Source organism: Odontesthes bonariensis, chromosome 5 (genome assembly GCF_027942865.1).
Source record: "Odontesthes bonariensis isolate fOdoBon6 chromosome 5, fOdoBon6.hap1, whole genome shotgun sequence".
NCBI classification, from domain to species: Eukaryota; Metazoa; Chordata; class Actinopteri; order Atheriniformes; family Atherinopsidae; genus Odontesthes; species Odontesthes bonariensis.
In genome coordinates this window covers 1,406,598-1,420,427 of record NC_134510.1, presented here as the reverse complement: position 1 = coordinate 1,420,427, position 13,830 = coordinate 1,406,598, and the positions used below count along the sequence as shown (strand labels likewise).

Sequence of the window (13,830 nt, the reverse complement as noted above, 5' to 3'; positions counted from 1 at the left end):
TCTCTTTCTCTTCCTTGCTTCATCAGTCAACGTCTTCTTCTGTTTCTTCGGTGCCTCTGCCATGATGATCGTACTGACAATGTTGCGCTAGCTTAGCCTTATACCTGGGAGCGTGAGAGGGGTCTATTTGTTTTTGCGGTAGGTGTGCCAGAAAGCAAGTCGAAGTACTTCCGCTCAGCTCCCGGGCCGGTCCTGCAAAGTTACATAACTCAGTTATTCCAACGCAGACCCTCGAAGGGCATAGGAGACAGGCCAATCGTAATATTATAACTCATTCTAGCCGCACAATTTTTTTCAAACTGTTATTTCAAGGTAGAAATGTTACATAGTAGTTGCTTTAACTGGTGACTTAAAGGGAAAGTTCGCCTCTTTTGACATGAAGCTGTATGACATCCCATATTAGCAATATCATTTATGAACATTGACTTACCCCCTGCTGCGTCCTGTGAGCCGAGTTCCAGTCTCGTTTTGGGGTTGATGAAGGTAGTCCGGCTAGTTGGCCGGGGTCCCGAAAATAAAGCGTTTTGCTTCTCAAAACAATATGCGTTCAAAAGAGTAATACATTTGCATCACAAAATCGTTAGCCAGAAAAAGTCAGACCTCACAATCTCTTGGCGCTATTTTTGCCTCCCTTGATATCAATGCGTCCAATGTAAACTGTGCAGACAGAAGAGCAGACCGAGCACTCCCCTGCTTCCGAGCAGCAAACACCGTAACAGGTGCGGCTATCGCTAGGTGGCTGGACGCATTGATATCAAGGGAGGCAAAAATAGCGCCAAGAGATTGTGAGGTCTGACTTTTTCTGGCTAACGATTTTGTGATGCAAATGTATTACTCTTTTGAACGCATATTATTTTGACAGTTTTATGTTGTGTGTGTGTGTGTGTGTGTGTGTGTGTGTGTGTGGTCTTTGCCTGAGTGACTGCTTCTATTTTATTGTATTTTATGTTCTAATGTTTCTAACCTGCCCAGGGACTGCAGATGGAAATTAGCTTCTAAGCTACAATCTGGTGCAGGTCATCTCTTTACTTTGTAATTAATGTATTTTGCACATGGTCCCTGACTAAATAAACTAAACTAAACTAGAAGCAAAACGCTTTATTTTTTAAACCCCAGCCAACTAGCCGGACTACCTTCATCAACCCCAAAACTCAGCTGGAACTCGGCTCACAGGACGCAGCAGGGGGTAAGAAGATGTTCAGAAATGATGTTGCTGATATGGGATGTCATACAGCTTCATGTCAAAAGAGGCGAACTATCCCTTTAAAATTGTCCTCAGGAGTGAGTGTGTGTGTGGTTGTGTGTCCGGTTTGTCGCTGTGTGGCCCTGTGATGGACCGGTGACCCGTCCACGTGCACCCCACCTCTGACCCGATGACCGCTGGGACAGGCTCCGCCCCCCCGCGACCCTGAGTTGGATTCATTGGGTATAGAAAATGGATGGATGGAACAGAGTTTGTTAAATGCTTTTATGCTTATGTTAAGTTATTTCTAGAAGTTATTCACATCATATCAGTCTTCCAAAGCAGGTGTGACTCTTAATTCTCAGGCTTGGTTCTTCTCCGTCTTTGCAAGGTTCTGCTCTGAGCAGAGAGCATTTTCAAAAAGAATGCTGGAAACCCACGTCAGGAAATGATAACCCCAGCCACAGTCTGGTGGAAAGCTATTTCTTGCCACTTTGTTTCCATGGCAATGCTGATGAACTAGTTGGTTGGACTGGATTTGGGTTGGGGGAGGGGGGGACCTCTGCAGCCTCCAAGTCAGGCCTGGGCATTTTAACAATTCATAAAAGTGTTGAAATCAATCAGAGTTTAGGATATTTAATAAATCTCTCTTACTCTTTGTGCATTTGTGGGAGGGTGTATCTATGTGTGTGTGTATGGGGGGGGGGGGGGGGTGCGCGCGCGCGCGTGTGTGTGTGTGTGTGAGAGAGAGAGAGAAGGACAGAGAAAATAAGGTGGAAAATAGACATTGTTAGGGGTAATGCTCATATTGGCTGACACAAGGGAAAAGCAGCTTTTAAAGCATTTAGCTTTAATTTCATTCGGGAGTGACATAATTGGTTTTAATGAGATGTTTATAGAGTGAAGTGCCGGTGTTGCAAAATCATTTGCAAGTCTGCCTGATGGATACTTGTGGGGCACACACTGGGGAAGAGTAGTGAGGCACACAAGCCTCTGCTGCCAAAGCTCCTCCAGCATGGATCTGCCCATCTTCACTCCTTTTACCACTCAATACATTCGGCTGCATTCTTTCAAATGTACAGCATATCTAATTCATGAAATACAAATCTTATTTTTAACTGAACGTTTAATCTGGAATATCTTTCAAAATGTCCCCTAAAAATGCACATCATCATTAGCTGAGGTGATCTGTAAGTATGGCTGGAGTTCCCCTCTGATCCTGCTGACTTTCTGTTCCCAGTATCCAGCTGTGTCACACTGCTCCCATCAGGTCCCTGGAAGCCTGTGTGCTTTACTGCAGAAAGAAGAGATGGCAGTGTGAACATCCCAGAGCTGCAGCTCCTACCCTCAGTGCTAAGAGGAAGACGGACCACCACACTAAACTGCTTCCCACTCAGTTTGTAAAGGCTGATATCAAAGGCTGCCCTCACCACTCATAATGAGAGCATTGATGGAACTAATCTGCTGTGGCTAAAACATGAGGCGGGCTTCACAAAGCCTGAACCGAAAACATTTGTCATTTTCAAATGTTGAATAAGTGCATTATAAGTAAACTATTACTGCTGATTTCATTTGAAACTGTTTGAAGGATTCCTTCTAACACTCGGGCTTTCTGGATGGACTCTGTTTTCTTACCCTACTTTTGTGTTACAGCAGTTCAGGTGGCAGCCTACTGTATGTTTCTGTCACTTTGAAAATAAACAGCCCAAACAGACAGACATTTTTCCATTTGTCCAAAACATAGTAGTATCACATTCTATGGTTGTAAATCCACGGTAACATTGCCCTGGGCTGTAGTTCACTGGCTACTGGTGCGTCAGCACAACCATGTGCTGCCATTCTATCCAAAGCAAATGCTTTGCTTTTAACACCTAACACGAACCAATCATGGGTAAGAACGCAGTAGAAAAGTCAAAATAAAAAAATCACAAGTGGGGGAGAATTAGAACAGTACAATAACAATTAGAAAACAGTGGCACTGGCTCATCACCTGCCCTGGTTTAGGGCCTTTAACCATCCTGTCCAACTCTCTTAGAGTGTTTGTGGTTTAGTAAAGACTAGCGACATGGGAATGTCATCACATACAAACACATATGGAGATATAGGATGTTTACGTGCTGATAAATCAAAATGGAAGCTGTGGCACCATTGCCCTGTGCTCAGGGTGCGATGATAGGCTGACAGACTGTAAGAACAGTGAAAGCTGCAGGCAGAAATGACAGCAACTAATGTGGAAAAGCTACGCTCAGGGTTAGCAAAGAGAGCTAGCTTTGGACAGCTTGTCACACTGGGAGAGAGAAAACACTTCCACAAAAGATACTGAAACAGCTTCTGTCCAGCAATCAAAATACTGGCCCTTTACATGAAGTCCTTGTGAGTTTAAATTGGCTGTCTCCAAAATGGGAAAAGGACTTAGACACTTATTCATGAACCGTAGACTGAAATCTGTATAAGAGCCCTCACAAAGTTTATGTCTCTCTGTTGTTACAAGCTTCCTGTGTAGTCAGTCCACTAAAATCTTTACATGTTTGACACTTTAGCTGTAACATGACTGATTCTGTGTGTCATTGATTTGTTTTAGAACAACAATGAATTCACTCTGAATTGATCATATCTGTCTTGTCACTGACACCTTAATCTTAAAAGAAAATACTGCATATTGATCAAACCCCCCAAACTACAGGCTCACTAGCTTCCACCCACACAACAATGATTCACATTCCCTTTGCTTGGACACCTTCTGACACAGATTCAGGATGCCTTCCACTCCAGTCTCACACAGAAGCCAGCTCCACTTCCCACTGGGCACGCTCATGGATGATGATGATTGCTTTGAGACATCTTGGGACATCATCAACGTAGCTTTGCGTGGCACAGTTACATGAACACCCCCACAAACATGCACGCGCACGTGCATCTATTCTAGCACCTGAAGCCGCAGCCTGTGGTGCACAATCACGGCTCAAACGGGAAGAAGTGACAGGTTGGAGGCAGCTTTGGCTCCTGGTTTCTGGTTTCTCCTTCCCTGAGAGGACAGCGCTCTGCCAAACACCCGGGGGGACAATTTACATGCAGCAACTGTGGAGGCTGTTCTGATTGCTTTTCAATCAAGCAAGACAAACATTAATTTGATTTTTTCCTTTTCTTTCTTTGAGGAAGTGCAGAGTTATTGACTTCCTTTGTGAAGCGTGAATGATTGACACTTCTCGGATAGCTTCAGCAACAACAGTTTGGACCCGCTGTTTACTGTCAAAACTTTCTTCCAGAAATTCACCAACAGGGATTACGGCAGGAAATTCTAGCAGCTCACAGCCTGGGAAGCGTTTGTCTGAGCACATCAAGTTGCACATGAGAGCCTGTTGTTTATGTATTCTGCTTGAATATTCTACTTTAGCTATATCCCATAACTGTTACCACCATCGCTGAACTGACGTGGAGAGAAGCCGTCATTGCTTTCATCACTGACATTGTTGCATAATGAGTGTAACTCCATCAAACGTAGTGCTACCTCTAACATATTTCATACAGCATATTCATTTAAAAATAAATGTGCTGTAAAATAAGTCAATACATTGCTTTGTGTTTCTGGAAGGCTTTTCAGAATAAACTGCTTCAAAATTAAAACTGCATATGTATTACAGTATTAGCATTTTTACTATCAATATTTACTGATTGAGTTTTGGATGGAATAATACGAGCATACAAAGTGTACATACCCTAAAATAATGATAGACAAATTTAGGAAGAGAGGTTTCCTGATAAAAGGGGTCGGCTGGTGAAAATGACTCATGGTAAACTGACCTCAGTCAGTCAGACACAACATTCATCCACCTGAAGAACACACTGAAACATCAGGGCATCAAACATCCAGAAAACATCCGGAAATCTTTGTGGCTTTGTCCGGAACATGAAAGGTTCATCTCCAGTGGTCTGCCTTTTCATTTAAGCCATGATTCTGCCACCGTGGAACCCATATTTCTCAGACTATGAATAGAATGCTGCCTGGCAGTGCTGATGTGCCATGTGCTGCATGCCTTCCATATTAATGACGTTGTGTTTCTCCTCCTCTGTCTTGGCTTGCAGACGGACGCCGCGCTCATGTACGATGCCGTGCACGTGGTGGCCGTGGCTGTGCAGCAGTCTCAGCAGATCACTGTCAGCTCATTACAGTGCAACCGACACAAGCCCTGGCGCTTCGGTAACCGCTTCATGGCCCTCATCAAAGAGGTAGCTGCTTGTCTACTTCCCCTTCGCTTCTGTCTTATTCACCAGCGTGCGCAGCACCCTCACACAGACAGCACGTGCGCTGAGCAGAGTGAATAGAAATAAGACTGAGGATATGACAGGATCCATGAAAAGAAGGTTTCTGAGTATTTCTTTAGAAGGAAATCATTTGTGCCTGTGTGTGTACAAAGCCTACATACTCCCTGAAGGTGGGCAGCCATCCTGTGTCTGCCCACTGATTTATAGCACGCATGCAGAAGCAAAAGCACAATATAATCTAAATGTTCTCGTCAGTTTTAAAGTCTAACCATAGCTAAATGGTGTGTGGCAACAGCAAAGAAACAGCGACCTGATGCAAAGAAAACGCTGCTCAGAGTAGGGTGTGATCTGGGCTCTTCCATTTGGCAGTCATGTGTGTAACTCTGTCGTCCAACCCATCGGACGCCCAACCTCTGTGGACGTCTGCGCTGTTTAATATGAAGCAGCTTGTGACCATGCTTTCCTCTATGCATTCATGTTTGTGTCCAGTAGCGCAAAAAACAGTAAAATTCCTGATTATGGAGACAAATCAACTCCTTTAAGTTTCCATTGCTATTTCCCATTTTGATTGGGTTAGTATTGAACAGTGGCTCACAGAAATATAGAAGTCTGTTCAAGAGAACTCTTCTGGGACTTAAGCTGCTATTGAGAGTCCAAATTATTTGATTGAATGTTTAATGGCCCATGGGAAGCTAAATCTCAACTTCTGTCATAGACATTTCATGTGTGAAAAGGAGCGGAGAGACAATATAAGCATTTCTGATTTCTTTAAGATTTCGACCTGACCTGCATGTTGAAATGAATGCTCCCCACTAAGTATTAGCAATTCTAATACTCTCTACTGTGGTAGCAAATCCTCCAATCTGTAAACAGCACTGGTATAAAAGGTATTCAGACAATGAGTTATCTTTGGCTACCACTCACTGAGCTAAAGATAGGCCCTGAAGTCCTTGACTTCCTGTCAGATATGCACTGCGATGATTTGTCATTCTGAAGCAAAAGTTCTATGCTGCGTGCTACTTTTATGCCAAAATATATTCTACCACAGCCCTAAATATCTGTAAAATAGGATCCTTCAGTTTCTGTTTAACATGATTTCCTTCTGTCTGTAGGCTCACTGGGACGGTCTGACTGGGAGAATCTCTTTCAACAGGACAAATGGCCTGAGAACAGACTTTGACCTGGATGTCATCAGTCTGAAGGAGGAGGGCCTTGAAAAGGTTGTGTGCCATTGATGTGTGTGTGTTGTGCTCTTTATTTAAGCAATCCAGATGTGACTCATAAAGGATCAACATCCACAGTGTGTACACAAGTCCCAAATGTATGGCCTTATCCTCTGTCATTGTAAATGACTTGCTTGGCCTGAGTGGATGCACTTGGATGAAGGCAGTCAGCTGGTGTTCTGCTGAAGAATCTAAGCAGTATCAGCCATCTTATTAATTATTAAGACTTGCCAAACGGTACCTTGTTGGCAAAGGGGGGAATAATAATTATTATCATAATGATTTGGTTATGTTGAAGTGAAGAATAATGATAGTTAGTCCTAGAGGATGTGCCTAAATTCTGCAGCCTTTTGTATGTGGAATCTTTTAATATTTCAAGGGACTGTCTCTTGAGATCCAATCCACCTTGTAAAACAAGTTAAGTTGCTCAAAGGACTTCATTGGCTGAATTCAAATAATGGCAATTATTTAGTCATTAAAACCCTCTTTTAAGATTATATACAGCAGCAGCAGCCTGGAGGTCTCTAATATTTCAAAACTTGAACTAGAACTAGAATTTTGAATTGCTTTGCAAACCAACAGCAGTATTTCAGAGATTCAATGATTATAGGCTAAATGCAGGAAGGTTTGTGTTTCAGAGTGTTGCTTGGACATTTGTGATGCAACTTTGAAAGTTCAAAGCAGAAACTACGTTACACGAGTAAAGGATGAGGTGACTCGGGTTGGAATTCAGGACATCCTCCTGGTGTTACAGCGGTTCACTGATCCACTGAGACGGCTCAAATGTCAAATTCAAATGATGAAAATGAAAATGAAGAAAGAAAATGTCAGCAATTCTGTATTTTGACAAGTAGAACAGAAATACAAGTTGGATGTGTATACTGGAGACAGATCATAATAACGCTAAAAAGAAGTCTTATTTATCTGATAAAAACACAATATGCACTGATTATAGAACATACAGTATTTGAAGATAATAATACATTTTATATATAGTGCACTTTACATCAAAAAAAAGTTAGGGATGCTGGAGCAGAGGGAACCTGTTGGGCAGTTAGGGATGCTGGAGCAGAGGGAACCTGTTGGGCAGTTAGGGATGCTGGAGCAGAGGGAACCTGTTGGGCAGTTAGGGATGCTGGAGCAGAGGGAACCTGTTGGGCAGTTAGGGATGCTGGAGCAGAGGGAACCTGTTGGGCAGTCAGGGATGCTGGGGCAGAGGGAACCTGTTGGGCAGTCAGGGATGCTGGGGCAGAGGGAACCTGTTGGGCAGTCAGGGATGCTGGGGCAGAGGGAACCTGTTGGGCAGTTAGGGATGCTGGGGCAGAGGGAACCTGTTGGGCAGTCAGGGATGCTGGGGCAGAGGGAACCTGTTGGGCAGTCAGGGATGCTGGGGCAGAGCGAACCTGTTGGGCAGTCAGGGATGCTGGGGCATAGGGAACCTGTTGGGCAGTTAGGGATGCTGGGGCATAGGGAACCTGTTGGGCAGTTAGGGATGCTGGGGCAGAGGGAACCTGTTGGGCAGTTAGGGATGCTGGAGCAGAGGGAACCTGTTGGGCAGTTAGGGATGCTGGGGCAGAGGGAACCTGTTGGGCAGTTAGGGATGCAGGGGCAGAGGGAACCTGTTGGGCAGTTAGGGATGCTGGGGCAGAGGGAACCTGTTGGGCAGTTAGGGATGCTGGGGCAGAGGGAACCTGTTGGGCAGTTAGGGATGCTGGGGCAGAGGGAACCTGTTGGGCAGTTAGGGATGCTGGGGTAGAGGGAACCTGTTGGGCAGTTAGGGATGCTGGAGCAGAGGGAACCTGTTGGGCAGTTAGGGATGCTGGAGCAGAGGGGATGCTGGGGCAGAGGGAACCTGTTGGGCAGTTAGGGATGCTGGAGCAGAGGGAACCTGTTGGGCAGTTAGGGATGCTGGAGCAGAGGGAACCTGTTGGGCAGTTAGGGATGCTGGAGCAGAGGGGATGCTGGGGCAGAGGGAACCTGTTGGGCAGTTAGGGATGCTGGAGCAGAGGGAACCTGTTGGGCAGTTAGGGATGCTGGAGCAGAGGGAACCTGTTGGGCAGTTAGGGATGCTGGAGCAGAGGGAACCTGTTGGGCAGTTAGGGATGCTGGAGCAGAGGGAACCTGTTGGGCAGTTAGGGATGCTGGAGCAGAGGGAACCTGTTGGGCAGTTAGGGATGCTGGGGCAGAGGGAACCTGTTGGGCAGTTAGGGATGCTGGGGCAGAGGGAACCTGTTGGGCAGTCAGGGATGCTGGGGCAGAGGGAACCTGTTGGGCAGTCAGGGATGCTGGGGCAGAGCGAACCTGTTGGGCAGTCAGGGATGCTGGGGCATAGGGAACCTGTTGGGCAGTCAGGGATGCTGGGGCATAGGGAACCTGTTGGGCAGTTAGGGATGCTGGGGCAGAGGGAACCTGTTGGGCAGTTAGGGATGCTGGAGCAGAGGGAACCTGTTGGGCAGTTAGGGATGCTGGGGCAGAGGGAACCTGTTGGGCAGTTAGGGATGCTGGGGCAGAGGGAACCTGTTGGGCAGTTAGGGATGCAGGGGCAGAGGGAACCTGTTGGGCAGTTAGGGATGCTGGGGCAGAGGGAACCTGTTGGGCAGTTAGGGATGCTGGGGCAGAGGGAACCTGTTGGGCAGTTAGGGATGCTGGGGCAGAGGGAACCTGTTGGGCAGTTAGGGATGCTGGGGCAGAGGGAACCTGTTGGGCAGTTAGGGATGCTGGAGCAGAGGGAACCTGTTGGGCAGTTAGGGATGCTGGAGCAGAGGGGATGCTGGGGCAGAGGGAACCTGTTGGGCAGTTAGGGATGCTGGAGCAGAGGGAACCTGTTGGGCAGTTAGGGATGCTGGAGCAGAGGGAACCTGTTGGGCAGTTAGGGATGCTGGAGCAGAGGGGATGCTGGGGCAGAGGGAACCTGTTGGGCAGTTAGGGATGCTGGAGCAGAGGGAACCTGTTGGGCAGTTAGGGATGCTGGAGCAGAGGGAACCTGTTGGGCAGTTAGGGATGCTGGAGCAGAGGGAACCTGTTGGGCAGTTAGGGATGCTGGAGCAGAGGGAACCTGTTGGGCAGTTAGGGATGCTGGAGCAGAGGGAACCTGTTGGGCAGTTAGGGATGCTGGGGCAGAGGGAACCTGTTGGCCAGTTAGGGATGCTGGGGCAGAGGGAACCTGTTGGGCAGTTAGGGATGCTGGGGCAGAGGGAACCTGTTGGGCAGTTAGAGATGATGGGGCAGAGGGAACCTGTTGGGCACTTAGGGATGCTGGGGCAGAGGGAACCCTTTGGGCAGTTAGGGATGCTGGGGCAGAGGGAACCTGTTGGGCAGTTAGGGATGCTGGGGCAGAGGGAACCTGTTGGGCAGTTAGGGATGCTGGGGCAGAGGGAACCTGTTGGGCAGTTAGGGATGCTGGGGCAGAGGGAACCTGTTGGGCAGTTAGGGATGCTGGGGCAGAGGGGATGCTGGGGCAGAGGGGATGCTGGGGCAGAGGGGATGCTGGGGCAGAGGGAACCTGTTGGGCAGTTAGGGATGCTGGGGCAGAGGGAACCTGTTGGGCAGTTAGGGATGCTGGGGCAGAGGGGATGCTGGGGCAGAGGGGATGCTGGGGCAGAGGGAACCTGTTGGGCAGTTAGGGATGCTGGGGCAGAGGGAACCTGTTGGGCAGTTAGGGATGCTGGAGCAGAGGGGATGCTGGGGCAGAGGGGATGCTGGGGCAGAGGGAACCTGTTGGGCAGTTAGGGATGCTGGGGCAGAGGGAACCTGTTGGGCAGTTAGGGATGCTGGGGCAGAGGGAACCTGTTGGGCAGTTAGGGATGCTGGGGCAGAGGGAACCTGTTGGGCAGTTAGGGATGCTGGGGCAGAGGGGATGCTGGGGCAGAGGGAACCTGTTGGGCAGTTAGGGATGCTGGGGCAGAGGGAACCTGTTGGGCAGTTAGGGATGCTGGGGCAGAGGGAACCTGTTGGGGATTGTAGAGGAAGCAGTTATATCAGGTCGGGAGGTGAAGCACTGATGGCTGAGCAGGGAGACCTTGAATTCAATCCTGACAGGAAGCCAGTAAAGGGAGTGAAGAATTGGTGCGATAGATTCATATTTCCGCACTCTGATCAGGACCCCATTGAGTTTGGATGTGCCAGAGTCTCTGTTGGTAGGGATCCAATGAGCAGTCCACTGCAGCAGTCCAGTCCGGAGGAGACCAAGGTGCGGACCAACTGTTCAGCATCTGGGAGGGTGTCTGCCGTTGTTCCATAGCTGATGGAAGGATATCTTGCAGAGCCTGTTTTACATGCGTTTCAAAGGAGAGGTGGAGTCCATTTTCACTGTGAGGAATTCTTTTTTACCTCCTACATTCGGTCATAAATCTAACCTGTAATTTTGACACATTGTGTGGCCCCACCACCCAATACAATTCAAAGCAATAATATTCAACCCACATATTCCTGTGAAATTTGCCTGTTCAGACATCTGGTCACCTTAAGTTAAAATGGTGGGCATATTGACACTTGTTAAGTGTCCTCTTTAGCGCCTCACTCCTAAAAAGGAAAAACATAGTCTCTGTCACAAACTTTGGCAAACAATGTACCAGCAAACAGCGGCTGAGATGAATTTAGGTTACAAAGCAGTTCATCATGTTTTAAAAGCTAGGATCATTGGGCTCCCTCAGCTCAGCACGGAACTCACGTTAAATGAGTGCATTGATATCATGGCACATGCATCTCAGCTGTTTGTGTTCTCACACGGATAAGAGCAACTCCTCCTCACAGAATGGCATATCTCCAGTGTGCAGCACTCCATTAAGGATTCATGAGATTATCAGCAGGAGTAGAAGCTGCTAACACTACTGATACAAATATTCTTGCACGCAACTGCAAATACTTCACACTCCAGTATTCTCACTGGTGCATGCCTCTCAGCAGCTCTTGACCTCTGGTCTGTGCACTGTGTGTGCCTGCACCTTCATGAATAATTTACCACATTAATAAAAACCTCTTCAGAAGCGCTCCAGCCTCATGAAGCCTGAATTAAAGAGTTGATTTGCAATTACAAAGCCTATCTCAGGCGCCCACACAGGGCATCAGATGTGCCCTGAAGAGTTTGTGGCTGGTTTGGGTTTGAGCGTAGTGGAGCTGAGGATGGGGGGGTTGGCTGAAGAGCAGGCGCCCCCTGTGCTGCTGGAGAAGTCTGACTGTGGAGACTCCAGGGAGAGCTGAGATATGACATGAGAAGGTATAATGTGATACCCTCGCTGTCTTCTTCATCTTTGCTTCTCCAGCATGTGCCTCTCACCAACCCACCCCCTCCTCCTTTCAGCCCTCTCCCACCCTTTTAAAGGCCATGGGGCCGATACAGATCGTAGATGATCTCGAACACTGATCACTGCTCGATTTGGAAGCCCCCTTGACAGAGTTGAGGGTTCACATTGCTGTTCACTGTGCCTCAAGGATGCCAAGCATTTTTTTTTTGTCTGTAACCAAAATGGAAAGATGGGGAACTCTAAGGAATATATATAGGCTTTACTCTGCATAGATAAATACAAAGTTAAAAAGAGACCAAATTACAATAGACTTTTGAACTGTATAGACACATACAGTGCCCTCATAATACCATCCAATGGACCAAAGTGCTGTCCACCATGAATAAAGACACACTAAATAAAAGGTTCACAAGAAATTGCAATAAAAAATTTCATAAAATAATTAAAAAAAGAATATGAATAAAAATAGAGTAAATAAAATAAAAGACAACGTCTCACATTAAAAAAAAATCTGTGTTTTAAGAAGGGATTTAAAAACAGACGGAGAAGAGGCCTGTCTGATGTGCAGAGGCAGATTGTTCCAAAGTTTTGGAGCTGCGACTGCGAAAGCACAATTCCCTCTGAGCTTCCTGTAGTTGTTGGCACAACAAGCAGCTGCTCAGCTGACCTGAGAGAGCGGGAGGGGGCATATGGGGCAAGAAGCTCAGAGCGGGAGGGCGGGGCAAGGCCACTGAGGGATTAAAAAAACAATTCAAATCATTTTAAAATGGATCCTGGAGTGAACGGGCAGCCAGTGGAGGGAGGCTAAAGTGGGGGAAATGTGCTCATATTTCCATGTGCCAGTTAAAAGACGTGGAGCAGCATTTTGAACCATCTGAAGACGGGCAATGGAGCCCGCACTAACCCCCACACAGAGCGCGCTACAGTAGTCCAGCCGCGTAGTAACAAAGGTGTGGATTACTGTCTGAAAAAGCTGCCTCGGAAGGATTGGCTTCATTTTGTCCGGCTGCCTCACCTGGAAAAGGCTCGATTTAACAATAGACCTGATCTGGTTGTCGAGCTGAAGAGTCCACTTTAAACTTAAGTCAGACAATTGATCGACGTCATGAGGTGAGAATCTTGGCTGGTGATGTTCTGCCAAGCCTCTACTGTTGCCACCTTCAACTCCTGCTTGTGCCAGGAGCTTGTCCCTTTAAGTTTCTTCTTCAGCATATACAAAATATGCTCACTTGGATTTAAATCAGGTGACTGGTTCAGCCATTCTCGGAGAAACTCTGCTGCTGCCTCAGCAGGATGTTTAGGATCTTTATTTTGTTGCAGGATGAAGCTCTGTCCAATGAGTTTGGAGTTTTTACTGGAACTTGAGCAGATCAGATGTTGTGCAACTGCAATCAACTGTTACCTCATCAATAAAGATAAGTAGGCCACTACCTGTGGCAGCCATACATGCCCAAGCCATAATACCCCCACCACCATGTTTAACGAAGGAGCTGGTATGCTTTGGGTCTTGGGCACTTCCTATTCGTCGCCACACTTTCTTCTCTCCATCACTCTAATACAAGTTGGCCTTGGTTTTGTCTGTTAATATCGCCTTTTTCTAGAATTCTACAGGCTTCTTTAAGTACTTTTGGTACCGTTTTTGTGTCTAACTGGTGGTTTGCATCTTGCAGCATAGCCTCTGTTTGTGTTCATGAAGTCTTCTGTGGATATTAGTCTCTGACAGAGACTCACCTGCCTCCTGAACACTGTTTCTGATCTGTTGGACGGGCCTTTGAGGGATTTTTCTTCACCTCAGTGAAGAGGATTCTGTCATCAGCAGTAGAGGTCTTTCTTGGCCTACTAGTCCCTTTGCATTTACAGAACTCACCAGTGCATCCTTTCTTCCTAATGGAAGTCCAGACAGTTGATTTTGGTAATG

General features: G+C 47.1%; 1 protein-coding gene across 5 annotated transcripts in view; it reads left to right on the top strand.

The window, feature by feature from the left end:
• The window catches only part of LOC142379606 (glutamate receptor ionotropic, kainate 2), a 422,159-nt gene that overhangs the window by 240,133 nt on the left and 168,196 nt on the right, over positions 1–13,830 (top strand). For all 5 annotated transcript variants that reach the window (XM_075464651.1, XM_075464654.1, XM_075464652.1 and 2 more), the window contains 2 exons: positions 5,267–5,410; positions 6,559–6,666. In XM_075464651.1, the coding sequence (XP_075320766.1) occupies positions 5,267–5,410; positions 6,559–6,666 (252 nt within the window). The remainder of the gene's footprint in view (positions 1–5,266; positions 5,411–6,558; positions 6,667–13,830) is intronic.